This window comes from Rhyacophila brunnea, unplaced genomic scaffold, assembly GCF_057557595.1.
Source record: "Rhyacophila brunnea isolate RB1 unplaced genomic scaffold, BYU_Rbru_1.0 scaffold_15, whole genome shotgun sequence".
Lineage (NCBI taxonomy): Eukaryota > Metazoa > Arthropoda > Insecta > Trichoptera > Rhyacophilidae > Rhyacophila > Rhyacophila brunnea.
In genome coordinates, this window is record NW_028232806.1 from 22,340,583 (window position 1) to 22,363,759 (window position 23,177).

The 23,177-nt window shown below is 33.7% G+C and overlaps 1 protein-coding gene across 1 annotated transcript in view; it reads left to right on the forward strand.

The window, feature by feature from the left end:
- Positions 1-23,177, forward strand: part of LOC147075037 (endoplasmic reticulum metallopeptidase 1-like) — a 426,619-nt gene that overhangs the window by 400,508 nt on the left and 2,934 nt on the right. Inside the window, exons 2-16 of the mRNA XM_085942825.1 lie at positions 1,646-1,911; positions 5,122-5,301; positions 5,394-5,550; positions 5,735-5,862; positions 7,508-7,636; positions 8,095-8,215; positions 8,547-8,701; positions 11,755-11,902; positions 12,583-12,783; positions 14,012-14,122; positions 15,404-15,627; positions 16,795-16,975; positions 17,587-17,768; positions 18,647-18,802; positions 20,640-20,836. Coding sequence (XP_085798951.1) covers positions 1,651-1,911; positions 5,122-5,301; positions 5,394-5,550; positions 5,735-5,862; positions 7,508-7,636; positions 8,095-8,215; positions 8,547-8,701; positions 11,755-11,902; positions 12,583-12,783; positions 14,012-14,122; positions 15,404-15,627; positions 16,795-16,975; positions 17,587-17,768; positions 18,647-18,802; positions 20,640-20,836 — 2,531 coding nt within the window. The 5' untranslated portion in view covers positions 1,646-1,650. The remainder of the gene's footprint in view (positions 1-1,645; positions 1,912-5,121; positions 5,302-5,393; positions 5,551-5,734; positions 5,863-7,507; positions 7,637-8,094; positions 8,216-8,546; positions 8,702-11,754; positions 11,903-12,582; positions 12,784-14,011; positions 14,123-15,403; positions 15,628-16,794; positions 16,976-17,586; positions 17,769-18,646; positions 18,803-20,639; positions 20,837-23,177) is intronic.

A 23,177-nucleotide genomic window follows, 5' to 3' on the forward strand; every position in this document is an offset into this window, starting at 1 on the left:
TTGTGGAGATGTGTCATTTAAATGTTAAATAATAATAATTATCAATTTTTAATGTAAGTACATAATCAGTAATAATTTTTTAATGTTGTCATCAATAACATTTTATGGTACAAGTCTGTTTACTGGAATCCAGGCTGGAAAAGCGGCAATTTTCATAGCCGATTTCGGAAAAATTCATGAATTCAAGAATGATAACCTAACCTAAGCTAACAATTAATAATCCAATATATTGCTATTTTCAAAATTAGTTTGTCGCTTGCTTCCATTAAACAGACAAGAACCTTTTTTTCTCAACATCTTAAATATTTCAATCAGTTAGTAAGTACTTACATATTTCTGTCTATTCGCTCCAATGATATTATTAACGGACAACGCACTCAGTACAGTAGCTAGCAAGTAAATTCGCGCACAGCGACATTCGCACATGTATAGGTAGACGTCACGTGACAAAATTTCGCAATTTCCAATATGCGATATCACGCATCGGGAATTTATAGCAATATCACCTTTATTGTAATGGCGTTAGAACAGTGTTTCTAGTGTCAATGTTCAGTGAAAATATTGGAATTTCCCAAAGCCTCCCTATAAACCACTCATGGCTAACACTTTGGTAACACCTAGTCCATGATATTATATAAAAATACCCGATTCAATTTTAATCTGAAATGGTTGTTTATGTAAGTAATAGGAATTTGTGAATATAATTTATGCAACATCATGATCACTTAAACAAGCGAAAAGATACAACAGAAAGATCTCTATCTCACAATACTCAGTGGGGCAGGGCAATAGATGTGTCGATTCTAAATTTTTAAGAGAAAATATTCACAACGTTCTACGCTATTAGATAACAATGTTATCTCTTATTTATCTATTTGATGTTGCCGAAACTGTCAAACAAAACACATCGAGGCTGATTATCGACTAATCTGTTATCAATGGACGAAAAATATCTAGTTTATTTGGGAATTCATCGATAAAAAATATCACATTCTATATTTTTTTTAATGATATCACCTCTCGTAAAATTATAGTACCCATTGCATGACGAATTTAACTAAGTATAATGAAAATACCATTTCTTATAATTATTGTTATCAATGCTCTGAGAAACAGTTCATATTGGTAATCAATACTTCTTTTAGGATATCTAATCAGCAATTTTAGGAATTGTCTCTAATAAAATCAAGTCTCATCATTATATCCAGGCAAAATAGACATAGCTAGTCACGTAATTAAAGATAAAAACTGCACTTTTTGAACACCAATCTAGACATTTTATGTCCACACCCATGTTAGATTAATTAAGTTAATTTGCATATATTAAAATAATTTTAAATTTATGGCAACCAATTTCGGAATCATGACCACTATTTTGTTGAAGGAATAAATTTTAAGTGATGCCCCTTCATAATTGTTGACAAGTGTGGACATAAACTATGCCAAATTTGATACTCTTCTCAAAAAGTGCAGTTTTCTTCTACAAAATGCACCCAGAGAATACAAGAAACAACTGTCAAAGTCTCAAACAATATAATATTTTTGCCTGTTTAAGAATTTATCAAAAATATTAAAACTTTCACTGGCAGATGAGTGGCAGATACACAAGAGTGCATTCTTATATCATAAAATTGTATTATTTTAGGTAAAATGTCTCAACGGTCCAGACATAGTTTTGACAACCACTCTGATGTAGACAACAGTCGGCCACATTCAGAGATGACCCAAAACAGACACCGACCCGTCCGACATCATAGCCGTGAGGGAGACGGCTCAAAAGTTCCACGTCACAACATTCACTCCCTCTCCTGGCAGTGGCCAATGCTGGTTCTGCTGTTGGGATGTCTTCTCTACTATTCACTGCACTTATTAGATCACACTCTTCCTACAGTCCAAACTGCTGAAGACTTGGTGAGTTCATATTATGCCTATATGTTCATTTGGTACGAATTTAATTATCCTCGTTAATTTTCTATTATTTATGATGGCCGCATGGCTTAAGCGTTGCCCTATAGCCTCATGGGTCCCAGGCTCAAATCCTGGATCTGGCATGTACACGTCATATTGTTTTTCAATTCGTATGAGTCAGAGTATGGACGTAATAGGTTGAGCAAGTGGCTGACATCCATTTCTCGTAAAAAAAAAATCTGTTAATACAAACCTCCGCTCTGTGGAGGCCTTTTTGACCTTATTAGGATCGGATATGGTTGATGTATTGTCAACATGTCAATTTATCTTTGAGTGTCGGAATTAAATTTGGTATATTGGAAGATATAATTTTTGGGGGGCAGCGTTTAATCCATCCTAGCAACTCCGTAAACAGATGTTAGAAGTCCAAGTTCCACGTCATTCCCTAGATGCATTTTTCTTCTATGTTTACGATAATGCTTATTAAAATCATCTTGTCAAATATATCAAGGGTCCTCTCTTCATTTTTGGTGAGTGCTTAATATTCTGATCCATAAGTCCTGATGGTTTTGCTCCTTGCGTTTTGAACAGAATGTATGTATCCTATTTCACAGAAAATCAAAAAACTGAAATCGAGCTAATAATTATTTGGAGGTGTCCATTTTGAAAAATTATCCATATTTTTTTTTATTGATTTTTAAGATGGCGGGAGGGGGCATAATTAGCAAAATCCAGAAGGTGCCACTTTTCATCGCTTTAACCGCGGAACACCGCAATTTTACGGGTACATTCTTCATACCCAGACACTCAACACTTTGAGTCTAGCTATAAACACATAGCCTGCATGTATAATTATGGGTGCTAAATTCGCGTTATTGCGAGCTTTCACATTCACAAATGTCTATCGAATGCGCATGACCCAACAGTCATAATTATTAGGATTGTTAGTGTCCATTTGTGTCATCCGTGCTGTCTTGTCTTTTAGACATGCCGCATCGGTATATTAAAGTAATCATTGGATACACCAGATGGCATCAATTCATGAGTGCCACGAGTCTTCTATTGGTCACAGGCTTTGTGTGTCGCAGAATGCCTAGAGGAGTGGTTGTTTGATTGAATCATTTGGGTTACAATCCGCAACCATTAGGTTCCGATGAAGAAGAAGAATCACTATTATGACAGTTACCTAAATAATTTGTATTTTTTCCGTTTCTTGAAACTGACTTGAAAATGGCCACATGGTCTGGTGGTGTTAGCGGCTATTAGCCAGCCCTCACATCTAAACTCGCCTCGTCTGCCGCACAGCCATAAATCAAACCTTCCAAGAACGGCAATCCGGTGTTGCATATGAAGACCGCGCAGATCTACCTAGCGACAGTCGCACGTAACCTTCGAAACGTATAGATATTTGGATACAGAGATCGGCGAGCCAGTATAGGAATGACCAATCCATAGGTGCTTGTATGCATTTTCGACTCGGAGCATGCAACTTGTCGATTGCAACAGCAGATGTTTTTTTCAAACTAAACAGTCGCATTCGACCAATCTGCGGAGCTATATTTGGCAACGTGTGTTTTGTGAATAACGATGACGTCACATTGACGTATTGGATAAGTTGCAGGTGAAACGAGTTTTGATATGAGATCCGGCTTAGTGTAAGAAAAATCTAGGTACTTGGTAACAACTCATACTCATTCGAGAAACGCCACAAATTTTATAATGGCAAGATTATAATAATATATAATTCATGTAATTTTAATTTTCAAATAAAGGCATGTCTATTACATCAATAAGCACTCCATTAATTCGTAGATTAAACTTTTCTGTACTAGGAGTCTTATCAAACTGCAATAAATTAAATCAATAATTTATTATTGTATTATTTACCATTACAATAATATTGCTAAATCATCTTTTAATTGCAGCCATAAAATAATTTTCCCACTGTTTTATTGCCATCATAAAACTGTCGATTACGTTAATCGACTGGGATTTGTGATGGATAAAGGTGTTGCTACCAAACAATTTGTGAACCCATATAAAATAAATCCACTAACTAACTTATTTGACATTGCCCTCATGTACGCAGCAGATTATAACATTCGTTAATTTTATCGGACAAATGTATCTAAGCTTTTGCTAAAGTGGATAAGAAGATAAAATCAAGAAACTTTTTCTTTTAAATAAAATAGGTCATTGGCACAATTATTTCAAAGATAAGATGTGATAGTCAGATCTGATAGTGAATGTTTTTTCTTTAAATACATGAATTTAATGATTTCTTTTTTATGTAGTTACCACTGATCAGTAGCGAAGGGTGGAGGTAGGCTGTTAAGATCCGCCATAAATAGTGCAGATTAAACTTTGTTAGTTATACGAATTTGTTTTTAATAAACTAAGACTACAATTTACAGATGGTGTTGGTTATCTCTTAAAAATCAATTAAACCTACCTAAACTAAACCATAATAGTTGAGATATATTTTGGGTGATGCGACAAAATTGTGCACACTTTTTCATTCATACTTATTTGTTTTCGCTGGATTAAGAATACATATTACACATATTGTTCACACTTATACACACTAATACACATAATAACACGGCTTCATTTTGCCAAAAAATAGGCGCTTTCTATTTCTCTGAAAATATTACCATTAGAAAAAATCTTTTTGAAAAAAATATTTCTTACTTTAAAATACTTATAGTTTTTACGAGTCAGCTTATAATGTCATGGGTCCCAGGTTTGAATTATGGGTCTGAAAAATACCTACGATATTGTTAGTATGGACTTGTTGAGCAAGTGGCTAACATCCATTTCTCGTAAAAACAAAAATCTTTTAATACAAACCTCCACTGTGTGGATGCCCATACGATCTTCTTAGGATCGGACATAGTCAAAAAAAAATTTTTTTTAAATAAAATACCAATACATGTTGGTAGGCGGTTCTCGTGGTGCACTACGTAAGGCGCTTGACTTCCACCCGAGAGTTCTGGGTTCGATTCCCGGTCAGGACACAATATTTTTATGTGTTTATCTCAAAGCCTGGGTGTTTGTGATTGTTCCAAATTACTAACAACCACCTTGTACGAAAAAGCAAGGACATGGTTATTAATATTTCTAAAAATAAAAATAAAATACATTTTAGTATGGATATTTATGAAGTCCTGAGCAAATGAAGCTTTATTCATCTGGTAGTCTATTTGATTGCAGCTGAAAACTCCACATTTGTTCAGTGGGGAGAGATCACGGAATAGTCTACGAAGTTTGACGAGGCTGGGTCCTCGAGTTGTGGGAGATGTTGCCAACGAGATTTCAGCACCCGATCTCATCATGAAGGAGCTGACACAAGCCAGCGAAGCTGCAAATCCATCACAGTCACTCCTCTTTCAGGTACATTCAAATTCACCCTTAAGAATAGGTTGCATGTCCCTTAAGAAATGCTAAATGTATTTTTCAATCCATATTATTCATAATTCTTTCAGGTACAAAAAGGAAGTGGAGCTTATCAATTGGAATTTGTGCCGAGTTTTACAAATATTTACAAAAACATTCAGAATGTCCTCGCCAAGCTTGAAGGCAGTGATCCGTCACACAGCATTTTGCTGAATTGTCATTATGACACTGTTCCCACCAGCGATGGTAAGAATAGATTCACATTATTTCCTTTTTCCAATTACCTACCTACCGATTTTGTAGAAGTTTTGGAACTTGATATCTACATAATATTGTGAATATGGATTCATTTACGTTCCTTATGTTTCCATTGTACAATAGTTATTATTATTGAAATATTTCAGCAATTGATTGTGTACCTTTGTCTCAGGTGCGTCCGATGACGCCATAACATGCGCTGTGATGTTGGAACTAATTCGGGTACTCTCCATTGCTGAAGTGAGGCTCTCACACAGCATTATTTTTCTGTTTAATGGAGCTGAAGAAACGCCATTGCAAGTGAGTAAACTTTTGGGCAATAAACATGCAGTGGTCGGTTATAACAATAGATGTCGCTACCTGTCAATACATTCTAAAGTACCCACACATCACTGACAGCTTGCAGATTCCTTGTCTCGTCAGTCCGAGCCATCGTATACAGATGTCAGATTTTCTTTCATATTACATTGGCGGTGTCAAACAATAATTTCTCAACTCTATCTACATAATATATAACAAAATGTACCTAATGATTTATAAATTAAACCTTTGTGATCATGATTCCTTTAAAATGGCCCAGTTATATCTATTCAATGATCCCTGCATTCCGCCGACTGAATAGCTGAGTATACTGCCGTACTAAGCACAGAGGCCGTATCTGCATTTTAGGCAAGTGGGAGATCTGAGCTTTCATATTATTTTACTTTTCCTGCTAATACTGGGGAACTTTTTATTTATTTTATTTGCCTATAATAGTTAATTTTGGTTTAAGATTTGTTTACATACCTTGAAAATTTGATTTATGTTATTATTATTATTATTATTATTATTATGTATTGATATTAGCCATATATATGTCAGATACGGCTAATATGCCTTAGTAAATGATAGTTTCAACCAAATCGCTTAGTATTTATCGAGTTTATTTTTCAAACTCCGTAGATACGGCTATTAAAACCCTTGATTTCTCCGTAACTATAGCAGTTACGGCTTGGATTTATTCACCGATCTTATACAAAAACTCTGCAGAATCCAAATATCTAAAAACATGAAAATACCTAAATACGTCAGTTACGGCCTCTGTGCTTAGTACGGCAGTATATTGATAGACCCATAGCAACCCTTTTTGTTCCAGCACACCCTTTGATGTTTACACCAACCATGAGTCTTTTCTTATTATTATTTTTCTATGTGACTATGTGACCAACACCTTATGGAAAAATGAAAAAGATCAAAGTCTTGAACTTTGGTCCATTTTGATATAGCACTATTTTTCCATATTTTGTCAAATATATCATTAGTACCTTTACGATTCTTATGCTGTGATTAATCTGTTTTTCGCAACCTCCGGTGTTTATAATGCAAGAACCAAGATAAAAAACATCATCAACCGTTGTGCGTCATTACTTAGTAACTGACTGCTACATTCAAAACCTTTTTACAGGCATATAAATCAAAAGTGTAACTGCCAGTGAATAAAAATCAACTACTTATCGTCGCTATAGGATTGGTTTGTCGAATATCCGTTTTTGTTGAAATCAACCTTTTAATGCAGAATGATTTTTTGTATCTAAATGGACCAGAACCACCGTTTTCTTTAAATTGCATTGTAATGAAAACAGCATTCATATGCTGTAAAAACAACAATTTAAATACCTACATGTATTTAAATATAAGATAATGTAATTTGTTTTTCATCTCCTGAACATTTTACATTTGCTCTATTCGACAAACCAATCCTACAGCGACGTTATGTCAACTGCTAACAAGTCTAAATCTTTCTCTTCCAAAGAACTGCGATGTAACAAAAACTTCCCACTCACAACTTTCGACAAAGCAAATAAAAATGGCATGACACAATAATCAATCATCCCCAGCGATATTTATAAACATGTAGGTACTGTTCATATATTAGAGGTAAATAATGTAAATTTAAATGTTATAGGGCAGCCATTTGTTTTTAACCCACGAATGGGCGAAGAGTGTTCGATTGGTTTTGAATCTGGAATCAGCCGGCTTGGGGGGAAGAGCGCTACTCTTTCAATCTGGACCGCAGAATGCTTGGCTATTAAATGTAAGAATACAGATTGTTTTCAATTAATACTATGAGAATACAAAAACTTACAAGTCTTCGAGACACTTGTTTTCATAACAAACATCGAATGAATAAACCAATGTATGATTTTTTCGAAAGAGTATTTTTATATTTATCTAATGTTTCAAACACCAAAAGTTTTTGTCAAGAAATAATAGCAATAATCATGTACTATATTGTAATATTATTTTTACTGTTTTTACTTTAAAATTCGATAGTTAAACATAAAATATTGCACGTGCCAGGACACTATTCACAATTAAATTACGATTTGACAGAAGTCTCTGCGGTTGTCTCACAGATTGGTGAAGAATATTTCTGACATTAGTTATCTCATTAGTTTCTGACAAATCGATGGAGCAGAGTGATATCTTCAGCCATTAACAATATCAGTCAAGAATATACATTATTCCCTGCATCCATTTGTCTTCTTGTAGTATTATGCGGACAGTGTACCTCATCCACACGGTCAAATAGTCGGAGAAGAATTATTTCAAAATGGCGCCATTCCATCTGATACAGATTTCAGAATATTCAGAGATTTTGGAAACATACCAGGTAAGCTTATTTATTATTACAATGATAAAATCTTATGCATCATCTTTTTCTTTTTCAATAAGGCAACATCTCAAGCTCTTCATGTTTAGTATTTTTATGGCTTCTATCCTCACACTAGACTGCGACATTTTTAAACAAGGAGGGTGACAGATTGGATAACTAAAATACTCGTAATATTCTGACAATACTCAGATAAACACACTAGTGGTGCATCATTGTTAAATCCTATCCACGCATAAATGACTCTCTGAGTTAAATGACAACTTTGCATGTTATATTATAATAATATGTACCAATTGTAATAATAATAATAATAATGAAATGTCTCCAGGATTGGACTTTGCCTTTTGCCGCAATGGCTATGTGTATCACACAAAGTATGATTCGGAAGAATATATTCCGGCAGGCAGCCATCAACATCTTGGAAATAACATTCTCGCACTCCTCAGGAAACTCGGACATGCACATGAACTTAGAGACATGAAGGTTTGTGATTTGGACATCAATTAATTATTTAATAACAATATATTATTATTAACATACTGGGTAATAACTACAGTGAAACCCCGATTTTACATCTTTGAAGCGGCTAACAAAAAAATATAAATTAAGGGAAAAATTAAGAATTGAAAATTTAAAAAAACAAATCTTTTATTAAAAGTCATACAAATTGGTTTGGAGTATATTATGTCAACGTGGTCTTTCACTCTTTTTCGATAATGTTTCTTTTCTTTTAAACTGATAAAATTTTCTTTGCTGATACATTATTTGAATGGGTGTAAATTAAAAGACAACAACACAAAATAACAAACTTAAACAATCGCATTGCGTATGATATAACCATGGTCTCGACCACTGCAGTCATGACATCTATAAATAGGATGCACATCTGGAACTCATTTCAATAATATAATGTATTGGATTTAATAAATTAATTGGATTATTCCCAAAGTAAATTGCGGGAAATAAAAACATAAAACTGGAAATTAAACATACTAAAATATATTGAAATAAAACGGGATTGTAGAAACTAAACACAAATAGCGGGACAACATGAATTCTGAGCATGTAAAATAGAAGTTCAACTGTATCGTTTAATTAATAATATAAGTTGTTTACAAATTTAAGATAATAATGTAATAATTAACTGCCCGAAAATACATAACTACACCTGAATGAACTAAAGTTAACATATTGCAACAAAAGCAATATTGCAAGGGGAAAATGAGTTTAACTACCATCAGTTATCATAAAATGTGTGTGGCAATGCATGGTCTTTCTTTAATAGACATTGATATAATTTTAATGCATTCGATAATTTTGATTCGTCTTTGCTACCCAGATTTATACTCTGCTGCATATACCAACATCACATACGTAGTACGAGGGTGGGTCAATAAGTCCTTAGAAAAGCCGACAGGTGGCGCGACTAGTACTGTAAGCGGTTTGTTTTCATGCAGCGGCACTACCGATTCAGTATGCTGCGAAGTTTCAATCAGATTGGTCGGGTTGTTGTGTGTTTCTCGTACATTTAAAAAAAAATTTTGCTTGTGGAAAATGGAAAAATGGAAAATGGAGAAAATTGAGTTTAGAGCTGTTATTAAACATTTTAATATAAAAGGGTTAACAGCAAAGGAAATAAAAAATGAGTTGGATTTAGTTCACGGCATATCTGCTCCTTCACTTGCAACTATTTATAACTGGTTAAATGAATTTAAACGTGGTCGTACATCAACAAAGGATGAACCACGCTCAGGACGTCCTGTAGAGGTGACTACACCAGAAATGATCAATAAAATCCACGATATGGTGTTAAGTGACCGAAGATTAAAGTTGAGTGAGATAATTGAGGTTACAGGGATCTCAAAAGGTAGCGTCATTTCTATTTTACATGACAAATTGGGCACAGTCGACAATAAACGCAATAGGGTGGTGGCCTCTAAAGCCCTGTTGTCGCTCATGCAACGCAATCCGGATAAATTTTTTCGTCGGTTTGTGACTGTAAATGAAACATGGATACACCACTATACTCCCGAGACGAAAGAACAGTCAAAGCAGTGGATTGCGAAGGCAAACCATGTCCAAAGAAGGCAAAAACCGTAAAATCAGCTGGTAAGGTTATGGCTACTGTATTTTGGGATGCACGTGAAATTATTTTCGTTGACTATTTGGAAAAAGGAAAAACAATAACAGGGGATTATTATGCATCTTTATTGGACCAGCTAAAAAACAAAATTGAAGAAAAACGGCCTCATTTAAACAGGAAAAAAATCCTCTTTCATCAGGACAATGCCCGTGTTCACACATGTTTACGATCAATGGCTAAAATTGAAGAATTGAAGTTCGAATTGGTCGACCACCCACCGTATTCGCCAGATTTAGCCCCCAGTGACTTTTTCCTTTTCCCAAACTTAAAAAAATGGCTAAGTGGACAACGTTTTTTTTCAAATGAAGAAGTCATCGATCGGACAAATGCTTATTTTGAGGACCTTCCGAAAACTTATTTTTCTGACGGTTTAAAAAAAATTGAGAAACGTCTAACCAAGTGTATTGAGCTCCAAGGAGATTTTGAGAAATAAAAAAAAAATACAAAAATAAAAACTGTTTTAATGCTTTTTTCTAAGGAATTATTGACCCACCCTCGTATTAATCTGGAAAAGGAATGGGACAACTGGGCGCCAGAACAATTGGGCCCCGCAATGTTGAATGAAATAAATAGATGTTCGTTATGATTTTATACAGAAAGTATACGAGGAATTTTAACCAGTTTCTATCTACTACTCAGTAGTTTTAATTCATTTTGCTCTAAACATAATGTCTTTTATTGCAGACTGAGAATTATCATGCCTGAGGCTTTATATAAAAATAAAAGAACTCTCTTGTCGTTAGAACTTAAACATATGCCCAATTAAATCATTATTTACATTCTATTTACATTCTATTAACACAATGCTTACGGGCCCTTTTAATTAATTTTGTAATTAACGTGTTAATTTGCATTTGAAAAGTAATTAGCAAAAACACAATTTTGTGCGGCCCGTAAGCTATGGGTTAATGCATATTTAAATTCTCACCAAGTATTAAATAATAATATAATAATTTAAATATAAATAATAATATTAAATATATATTTTAAAAGTACCTATAATCCATTTAGAATTATAGGTACTTTATTAGAATCCAAGTAGAACGTCCATTTATTTTTGAATTTCATTCGATTGCGTGGCACCCAATTGTCTCGACGCCTCGGGATCGTCCTGGACCATCTGGAAATTAGATTTTCTCAAAATAGAACTGGGAGATGATTTGTCCTTATTCAAACGTATGTGATGAACTTGTTTTATTGTCCATCATTATTTTTCTTAAAATGTGACTATTAAACTACTGCGGAATAGACACTAAATTTACTATCACCTGTTTCAAGTGAAGTCAAAAGGTCCAAAGGTTTCTTTTTATTACCTACCTAATCCAATGTTATTGGTTTGAGTTGGTTATCTAAAATAGCAGTAATTTAATAGTATATTATATTTCTTTTAAAGGCTAACTCTGGTGGTCAAATGGTGTACTATGACTTCTTAGGATGGTTCCTCATCCGCTACTCTGTATCAACTGGAGTAGCTCTCAACATCATCACAATTTTACTCTCCATTTTCAGTATTGCAATCTTCATGGGACGGCTGTCACAATGTGAGATTTTTTTATTATTTTATTTACAGCTTCTTATAGTTCTGTTATATTCGGTGAAAATAATTACCAAAGACGAGGCTTTGGATATGTATAGTGCTAATTTATCAAAAATCATGACATGTCTTGTACATGCTGTGCCAAGGCCATCATCTTGGAAAATGGTGGGTATGATTTTCAGCTTTTTAGCCATATCTCAATAGCCTATATGGCCAAATACCTACACATTTTAAAATAAGAATATGTTCTATTGTCTCTGCAACGGTTACATAGTGAAAGATGTGAGATTCGAGATCCACTTGGTCTACTTTTTCATTCAAAAATATTTTTATTAATATGTAGGTATATTTTTGAGGTGTTACCTACTAAATCTTATTCATTAATTTAAAAAAAATAGTTTAAAATTGATGTAATATGTATTTTTGTATGTAATATATTTTCTTCGTTTTTTTTTACAATATAAGACATGCAAACATGTATCTTTATTTAAAAAAGAGCTCCCCCTACACTAAGGGCGGGTGATGTGTTCGGCCACTGGCGTTGTCACAAATGTACAAAATTAGAAATTAATGAATGACACCTGATAACATGATTTTTTAAAAACTTTAATATGTAGGTACATGTAAAATCACAAATACTCTCCCATATATTTTCTAAATATAAAATATTTATATATGTTACAGGGAAATGGCTGCCAAAAAGTTCAAGTTATGTCAAAGGGAAGCTTGCTCAGAATAAATTCATTGGAAAGATACCAAAGTATTTTAGCAGATTTAAGCCGTCTAAGAAACAGGTGGCCAACATTAGTGATATCGACTCAGCTTTTGTCAATATGACAGATGAAAAGTATAATGGAATTACAAATCTACATGGAGAACCACTAGGTAATTAATTGATTAATACTAGAGGTTGTTATCGAGATATAATCAGAAAAGGCCAATCCCAAGAATTCTCATTTCTCAATAATCTAGAGAATTCTCGAGAAATCAAAAAACCTATTTCGAATTCTCGAGAAAACGAATATTCTTGATTTCGAGAATTTTCGAATCTTGAGATATGAAAATAGTTCAGATTATGTCTTATTTAAATACTTTAGGCTTGTTATAGTATTATATAAAAAAAAAACAATATTAATATTAGGTCAGCACTCGAAATGGAACATTTTATGAACCGGAGCGCTACATAATTTTCAGAAAATATTAACATAGTCATTTAATTTTATGCATATTTTATAAAAATGAGTGTGATAGATTTTTTGTTATATGGCCTATCTACTAGCTCAGATGGTTAAATTATTTTTTTCCAAGAGACGGAACGATAATTTTGTGGATTTCATGAACCGGAACGGCGCTCCAGTCATTTCGAACCCTGTATTAGGTATATAATAACTTTCTAATAATTGCCTATTGCTGCAATTTTATCAAGAGACGGAAGTGAGATTTAGTAGCAAATATTAGGCAAATGACAATCAACCATTCCTCGTAAAAAGCATGTTTGTAAATACCTACCTATCATATTATTTGCTATTCTTGGGGGTGAAAATGGTAATTTCTGTTAATTATTGGTGGAAAGGCATTTAACATAAAAGGCAATATAATATAGTAGATACATATTATTTAATAAAGAAAAAGACCGATTTGGACCACTCAAATACACATTCAGTTTTTTTATGCAGATAGAGTATCTAGTGTCTTGTCTACATATTAGGTTAGATATTTTTATAAAACTCGTAAACAAACTTTCAATATAGCAGTGTGATTTCAGTTAAGTTAATCCAATGATTCCAAATAGGTAGATAGGTAGGTACTTGAATTTAAAAGAGGTTATCTTGACTTTGTCATTCCGTTGTTTAAGATTTTTTTCATAACATGCAAACCCTACTCATTAAAAATCAAATACTTGCTTACAAAAAATGTTGAAATATTGGCATTACTATCTGACTGTGAAGTAAAAATAAAATAGATAATAATGGAACTGAATAATATATATGTAGAATGGTAATAATATGATGGCATAGTATTAATAAAATCGTACCTCATATAATATTTATCAGACTCTCTAGGTCTCTAGAGGAAAATGTCATTTCTGGTCTGTAAAGTTTTAAAAATTTAGACGAATCTACTCCGGCACCGGTGGAAGTAACTATTAGCAGTGAGACAACGCCGAAGCAAGAGGCACAGCTGGAATTTGCAGATCCCGACGGACCGAGAGTTGTTAAGAACTGTACATAATTATCTCTATTATTCTCTTCCTCTATCTCTCTGTTATTCTCTCACGCTTTCATTGTCATCGGTAACTAATGGTTCTATCATTAAATTTGGCCTCTATTCTCATCATCTTTCACAGACTTATTTCTCCTCGATATCATCACTTGCCTGTTTGCTAAGTTCATAGGTAACAGGTATAAATAATTTCATCAGATATTTTTCTCTTCTTTATAAATTTACACTTTACGCTTTGGGATTTCAGAAAATACTACATTTTTATCATCCATTACTATTGTGATGTTTTTAAATTGATCCTTGAACAATGGCTACCTTAACTATTAATCTAGTGTCCTCTGCTTACTTACAGATTTAACATACATACTACATAATACTATTTCTATGGTGGCGTTTTTACAAATAATCTATATTTTATAAATGATAATTGTTAGCAATAAATTTATACTAAACAAGATCAGATTGTAATTACTCCAGTGGTGTCGACTGTCATTTCTGAATATTAACACTTTAATTAATATCAGGTTGTAGATCATTGCTGGTTGATAATATTTTTTTTAAATAACCATGCCCTTGCTTTTTCGTACAAGATGAAGTAGGTGGAGTGGTTCATAGTATATCGTCGGTGTTTTGTAAAAAGTGCGAATTAACCAAAATGCTACTTTACAGGAGGAGGATTTTTAACTTTTAACATTTATTTTTTTTTACCTGTAGATGATTATAAACATCTAACAAGTTTATAATAAACCTTAGAAAGAATATTGTCATTATAATAAGTATTATTATATAATACTTTAAAAGGCCTAATATGTCACATTTGGTTTTTATTTCGTAATTTTAATTAATTTAATTTTAGTCGATAATCGTTTTTAAGTACTTTCCCGTGGAGATACAATTTCGCCGTTTTTACACAACAAAGCTAGTGGGGTACATATTGAATTTTTATTAAAATCTCGATTTCACCAAAATGGTTGATTCGGCCTTTTTACAATACACCGACAATATATGCACTGGCAGTTTAGTTATTTAAATTTAATTATTCATTTATAAAAGATCTAAAAACTCCAGGTTTCAAATCCTGGTTTGGTCAAAAATTTCACACATTTCTTCTTCAAGTAACATTGTTATTTAGGTACATAATATCTACATTACTTCCTCCACCTCACCACTCCAAGAATAGATAATTAATCGTTCAAAGAATCATAAAAAATACCACATAATTTTGAATTATGGATGGTTATATTATGTAGTATCAATTTCTAAGAATATTAAATGTCAACAGCCACTGCGTGGATAGAGCTGGGCTATGCATTTGGTGCCCGCATGGCAGGAATCCTGGCAGTTATTGTGACTACAGCTATCATGGCGGCGTTCATAGATGGAGTGGCGCCGTTGGCCATGCCATGGTACGCCAATGTGTGGCTCATCTTCCCTCTGTATTGGTGTCCCGGACTGGCTGCGTATGGTGTTGTCCCTATGCTTGTGAACACATGGCGGAGAAAGAAGGTCAGCTCAAATTTTAAACCTATATCTTTTAATCTACTTTTATTTGTATTTTTATACTAAAAAATATAAAAACTCTCATATTCAGCCGATATAACATTGTCTCATCGCCAGGAAGGTTATAAATACTTATTCAGTAACCTGAACCGGGCTTTTGATACAAAAAAAAACTCTGTCTGAGGCTGTTGATTTCAAAGTTCATTTATTTTTTATGACTCTGGTTCTTTCAGTACCTACTTTTCCATCGTTCATACGTTCATTCATTGACTATCAAATTCAGCTACTTTTCCTTGTAAACTAGTAATAAACCGGAGGTTGATGCAAAGTTGGCTATATTGCCAATTGGGAGGGCAATGACTCTGTTCAACCAAATCATTTCGGATATTGGCATAGTCCACCTGCGTGAGAATGAGTATTATAGGTGGGCATTGTTTTATAAATTCTTAAAATAGGGTCTGCTTGGCTCATTCAGTGTATTTCCTTTTATCTAATTTATATTTTTTTTTTGTATTTACACTTTTCTACTGTTTAATAACTTTTATATTATGATACTGTTTTAATAATATTTCTTTGTTTCTAAATGGCATATTGTGAACGTCTTAAATTAATAATTTGCAATATGAAAATATTCATCAGCTGCCATTTATTACATTTTTCAACCAACTTTAAACATGGTTTTCATTCCCATTCACTTTTTTTTAAATTATTTACATGTTTGTACAAAAAAAATTCTCCCTATGAGATTATTTTTAAATGACCATTCATGAAAGTAAACAATATTGAAACCATTAGTCTCATCTCTCTCACGATTGAGTGTATACTGAGGTGTTTGTAATAGTATTGATTAAATATGTTACATATTATATACGTCTTGTTAGCTGTGGTCGATCCACTCCTGGGCGAAGGCCTCTCCTAGCACCTTGTAATCTTCTCAGTTCTTTTGTGCCGATTCCCACATCCAAACATCATTTAATATCTTCCGGCAAAAACACTTACATGTAACACTGAACCAATTCAGAGCAGTTTTAAAATCAGTGTCTACAACAAGCTATCAATGCGACAAGCACTAGGTTCTACAAGCCGTTAACACGGAAAGTATGCATTCAAACAAGGAATAATGAAATAATTTACTATAACTATAATACTATAAACATTTCTCATTTATTTCAGTATGGGCTATCTCTATCAACATCAACACAGCTTAGTGTGATTGCGAGTCAAATCCCTTTCATTTTTGGTCTTTTAATAATGACATCGTCAGGCGCTAGATCGGCTTCCATTCTTCTACTGCCGGTGCTTTCTTCAGCTCTTGCTAATTTCATCATTTACTTAACTCCATTATATCTATCTGGTAAGTATTTTTATATTCAATACTCTGGTTGTTCTAATTACAAGCGACACTAGGTTTATCAATGGCAGAGTATCTGCCACTGAAGCCATGGGTTGCGGGTTCTAATCTCACATCTGCAAGATTCCAAAAATCCAATCCAATCATGTTAGGGGAATGGCTAAAAAATATTCCTCATAAAACGTCTCTTAAAATAATCTCCACTCCTTGGTGCCCACATGAGACGATTAGTTTCAAAGTCGGTGGCCTCCATTTTACTTTTTTGAATTTTTTTTGATTCTGAAGTTACTTTTCAATCGTATATTATTATAATCATAAAATATCAAATCCAGCTTTGTTTGTTAGTTAAATAGAATTAAACTGGTGATTGATTGCAAAGTCGTTTATATTCATCAGTCACCATTTTCCAAGATCAGTAAAACATTGCTCATTTAATATTAAAACTTATTAAGCAACTTTCAATCATATTATAATTTTGTCTAATGCATATTAAAAAAATATATATGTAGGTATTTGAATTCTATTGAATAAAAACTATTTTTCAAAAAATCATACATACTGGTTTTGACACTTTCCCTTAATTAATCGCTATAAAATATTTTTTATGATTTCAGTTCACAAATGGGTATGGGTACACTTGTTCATCCACATTCCCCACCTAGTGTTTTCAAGTTACCTTGCTCTACTCGGCTACATGTTTTTCTTGCCCATCATGGGTCGCTCGGGTCTCATCAACGGAGATCTTTACATGGCAGTTGTCAGCGCCATCTTTATCATTTTTATAACAACGTTTGCGGTGAGTTTAAATTTTATGAAAAACTTTTCTACTAAACGGAGTCTGATTATATGAAAGTGACACTGAAAAAAAGAACTCATGGACTATTGTTTACATTAGCTGTAATTAATTATGTATAAAACTTAACTCTTTTCGCCAGCATCTCATCTGTCAAAAACTGCAAACATTTCAAAACAATTTTAAATTCATTGTTAACAGTTCCATAAAATAGGTATTATTATTGTTATGTTTTAACGTTAAATGGCCATAATATGTGAACATGAAAAATTGGCCATCCTGAAATGATTGGGTGAGCAATTAATCGTCAAATGGCTTCCCAATATGGAATTGTATAATAATTCCACTAATTTTCCACTAATTTTCCACTAATTAAGAAGTTTGCAGATTCGGCAGAACATGTGTAGATATTTTGATGAATAATCACAAATACACAAAAATAAATAATTCGTACCGAAAAGTAAGCCGTGTTTCAATTCCAATCCGCCAACTTAGAAATATTAATTTTGCTCTAACTAGTATCCGTTTTTAGAGTTGCCAGTTAAATTGACGTGTAAATTGGTATGTTGCCATATTTTTAATACTAGGTACTTTTCTAATTTGGATTGAAATATTATAATTTCTTCAAATAACTGATAGAAAATCTATCCTGTCTCGTCTTCGTTTTGGTTTCAGTCGGCCGCTTCAGTTTAACAAGCAGCTCGACGGAAACGGAGACTGATTGGATACGAAAACTGTTTATAGTTAAATCACAAAAATGTCGAACCACAAATATTGAAATTGAAATTTAGAATACAGAAAATACAAATATGTACCGCTTTATGGAAAAAAATCCATCGTTTTCTTTGAAAAAGCTAATAGTGTTGTGTATTTTGTTTCAGATTCCACTGATGAGTCTGGTGAGAAGACCAGGGTTGGTTTTGGGACTTCTGGTGGCCTTCTCCGTTGTGATGGTGCCAGTCTCTTTAACCACCTTTGTCGGACACCCTTACAGAACTGGTCCTAATAACCCAGCGCCTCAGCGATACTGGATAATGGTAATAATATTGTACAAATTAATAATACATAAATTTATTTTATTATGAAATAAAGACATTGAAGCGAACCTTGTTCTAAATGACGTAGCCTAAAGTAAAGCGACACTACAACATGTCGCAAGTGTACCAATTATGGCTAGAGAAAATCACTAGATGTATTGTGAGCGCACTTAGAATCGAACCTGGAGCCCTCGGTAGGAAAAGCCATCCAGCAGCCCTCGTTCAATGCGTAAGCCACTCTAGACTCCATCATCCGGGGGCTCTGGGTTCGATCCCGGTGAAGTCGCACTATATTATTGTAATTTTCTCAAAGCCTTGATATTTATGTGATCGTGTCACTTTTAATACGACACTACTGTCTGAAAAAGAATACCTATATTTATTACATAATATATATTTTTCCATGTACCTACTATATATGAGGCATCTAATTCCAAAAAGTGATAAGTCCACATTTGGTCAAAATCGAGAAAAAAATACGCACGTATTCTTTGTATAATGTTACACAATATTATTTATTGATCTATAAATTCCAAAACGCGACATAACCCTACGAAAAAAAATATTTTAAGTCTCGATTTATTACAAGAAGCGCCATGTCCGTGTTTCATATTATTTAAAGCTTGGTTGATTTCGCGCGTGTTTAAGTCAACCAATAAGGGAACGTTCAATATTGAAAAGGGCGTCTCCCATGCTGTAGCATCTGGTAAACTTATGACAGTGCCACGGAAATATGTGCCTTATGCGGAGTAAATTAAAAAGTGAGCTACAAATAGCGCTACGTCCAATTTTATTTTGCCTATATTTATTACATTTAAGAGTTTATCGGCTGAAACAAATTGCCATTTGGTTCTAATTTTGACATAGAATACAACGGAAAAAATAATCTCACGTTAAAACAAATAATTGAAGCTTGAAACATAAAAATGTTGTTTCCCGAAAATATTGTATTGTGGACTTGTCGCTTTTTGTAATTAGACGCCTCATATTAACATTCTTAAATCTTGTGTCTATTCAGCCTTGAATAAAGAAAGTAATAATTTATTGTATTTCATTTGTCAATAATTCAAATGATTTCAAAAAATATCTCAAACTTTACTGTTTTATTGTTGAAATGCCTGGCAGAAAAAATGGGATGCCTCCACCGAAGGCTGGCACACATATATATTATGTTTTTTCCAAATATCAAATGGCGAATGGAGATAACCACTTTGACTTCAGATCATTTCACCAGTCAATTCTTGACTAGACATGGTGGCTTCGCTGGCAGACTCTTTGAGCTTGGTCTTGTTACCCGTTCAACATGTCCATGCGGCGGAGAAATACAGTATGCTAACCACATCGTCTGGGAATGTCCTAAAATGTGTATGAAAAGGGAAGAGCTACTCAAGTCGGTTAAACCAGCTGTTGGGCCCGGACCTTCCGACATGGTCGCCACAAAGTCAATTTTATTGCATTTAGTAAATTTGTGGTGTCATACTGCCAACGTGAAGATCTCTTCACTTAGAATGTCCAGCAGTTTTGTATTAGCTTTAATTTGTTACTTACTACAATTTTTAATATTGCCTCTACATGCTCATCTCTCCCATAGGTACCTTAACTTAAAGTCATGTAAATTCAGTCAAAGCACATTTGAGTGCATGGCAACCTTAGTCTTGGATAACTGGTCCTGAGACATTCCCAGTCATAAAAAAATGATGCTTCACATCCAAACGTAGGGTCCCGTGATACGCCTAATTAAGACCGGGTGTGGTGTGGGGCGGGTGTGGTTTGGTGGGGCCATCAACTTCAAAGTTGAAATATGCAGATTTTTAATGACTATATTGTTTTATTTTAGCATTCAGACAGACAATTTTTCAATGAATCTAACATGATGCGAAGACAGGAAACAGGCTACTTTGTGTTGAACTTAGATAGGAATAGTCCTCGGACAATTCCTTTGAGAGGCCGGACTCTCTATTCGTTAAAGCAGGACTGCGAGGATGAACTCTATTGTGGATTGCCACTCTATATGACTAGAATGGTGCCACTCAGGTTTGTTTTACTTATACTATATATTAATTCAAAAAAATATAATGTACGAGGGTGGGTCAATAAGTCCTTAGAAAAGTCGATAGGTGGCGCGACTAGTACTGTAAGCGGTTTGTTTTCATGCAGCGGCACTACCGATTAAGTATGCTGCGAAGTTTCAATCAGATTGGTCGGGTTGTTGTGTGTTTCTCGTACATTTAAAAAAAAAATTTGCTTGTTTACAAAAAATGGAGAAAATTGAGTTTATAGCTGTTATTAAACATTTTAATATAAAAGGGTTAACAGCAAAGGAAATAAAAAATGAGTTGGATTTAGTTCACGGCACATCTGTTCCTTCACTTGCAACTATTTATAACTGGTTAAATGAATTTAAACGTGGTCGTACATCAACAAAGGATGAACCACGCTCAGGACGTCCTGTAGAGGTGACTACACCAGAAATGATCAATAAAATCCACGATATGTTGTTAAGTGACCGAAGATTAAAGTTGAGTGAAATAATTGAGGTTACAGGGATCTCAAAAAGTAGCGTCATTTCTATTTTACATGACAAATTGGGCATGAAAAAAATTTCTGCAAGATGGGTGCCGCGTTTGCTCACAGTCGACAATAAACGCAATAGGGTGGTGGCCTCTAAAGCCCTGTTGTCGCTCATGCAACGCAATCCGGATGAATTTTTTCGTCGCTTTGTGACTGTAGATGAAACATGGATACACCACTATACTCCCGAGACGAAAGAACAGTCAAAGCAGTGGATTGCGAAAGGCGAACCATGTCCAAAGAAGGCGAAAACCGTAAAATCAGCTGGTAAGGTTATGGCTACTGTATTTTGGGATGCACGTGGAATTATTTTCGTTGACTATTTGGAAAAAGGAAAAACAATAACAGGGGATTATTATGCATCTTTATTGGACCAGCTAAAAAACAAAATTGAAGAAAAACGGCCTCATTTAAACAGGAAAAAAATCCTCTTTCATCAGGACAATGCCCGTGTTCACACATGTTTACGATCAATGGCTAAAATTGAAGAATTGAAGTTCGAATTGGTCGACCACCCACCGTATTCGCCAGATTTAGCCCCCAGTGACTTTTTCCTTTTCCCAAACTTAAAAAAATGGCTAAGTGGACAACGTTTTTTTTCAAATGAAGAAGTCATCGATCGGACAAATGCTTATTTTGAGGACCTTCCGAAAACTTATTTTTCTGACGGTTTAAAAAAAATTGAGAAACGTCTAACCAAGTGTATTGAGCTCCAAGGAGATTATGATGAGAAATAAAAAAAAAATACAAAAATAAAAACTGTTTTAATGCTTTTTTCTAAGGAATTATTGACCCACCCTCGTACCTTGAAATAGTATGCATTGACATTTTCATACCGGTAAAGTGTAATATTATTTAGGCATTAAATGGTAAATCCAGAACTGATGTAATCTTTGAGAAAATGCCCAGTCAAAATCAAGATATGCCCATGCATGAACAAATAACTATTTACGGATTCTTTAATGTGAATATTTCAGTGGGGAAAGGTGGATGTAAGCTGTAAAAATCTGGCATAAATAGTGTACATTAAACTTTATTAGTCATACATATTTGTTTTCATCGAACTAAGACTACGATTTACAGATGGTGTTGGTTAGTTTTTAAAAATTAATTAAACCCTGCCTAAACCAAGCCATAATAGATTTGGTATACTTTGGGTGATTCGACAAAATTGTGCATACTTTTTCATTCATATATTTATTTTTGTTGAGTTAGGAAAACATATTACTAGGGCCCGGATTTATATGCTAGTGCATGTTTTGTTCGGGTGTATGCACAGAAATCTGTTATGAAAGACACAGAATCCAAAAATAAAATTTTATTGTGCATATAAATGCATATTTGAGACGTTAGAGCATATTTGAGACATTAGTGCATATTTCATAAATAAATGCATATTTTAGAGCTTTTGAATGTATACTTTTAGTTTTTTTTAAATTACTTTATCGAAATATAACTAATTTAGGAAGAAAGATAGTTTAGATGCACTTGCATTTTTAATACCATCTCCGAGCTGTAGATTTATCAGTGGAAAAAGTGAATTCAACTCGGGCACTATTATTTAAAGTTTGTCCAAGTGGATGTTGAGAGGTAATTTTCCGCATATAAACAAAATACTGACAGATACCTATGCGGAAAAATTTAATGCCAGAGCATAATATTGATAATATTGACAGAAAATAGTATTTAGGAATAGTTAAGTGTGTCGTTTTTGTTTTTTAAGTTATGTTTGGTTTAAATTGCATTTATTATTCAATTATTTGTAGGTACTTGTGAAAAAACCATCTTGAAAATTGTAATTGAT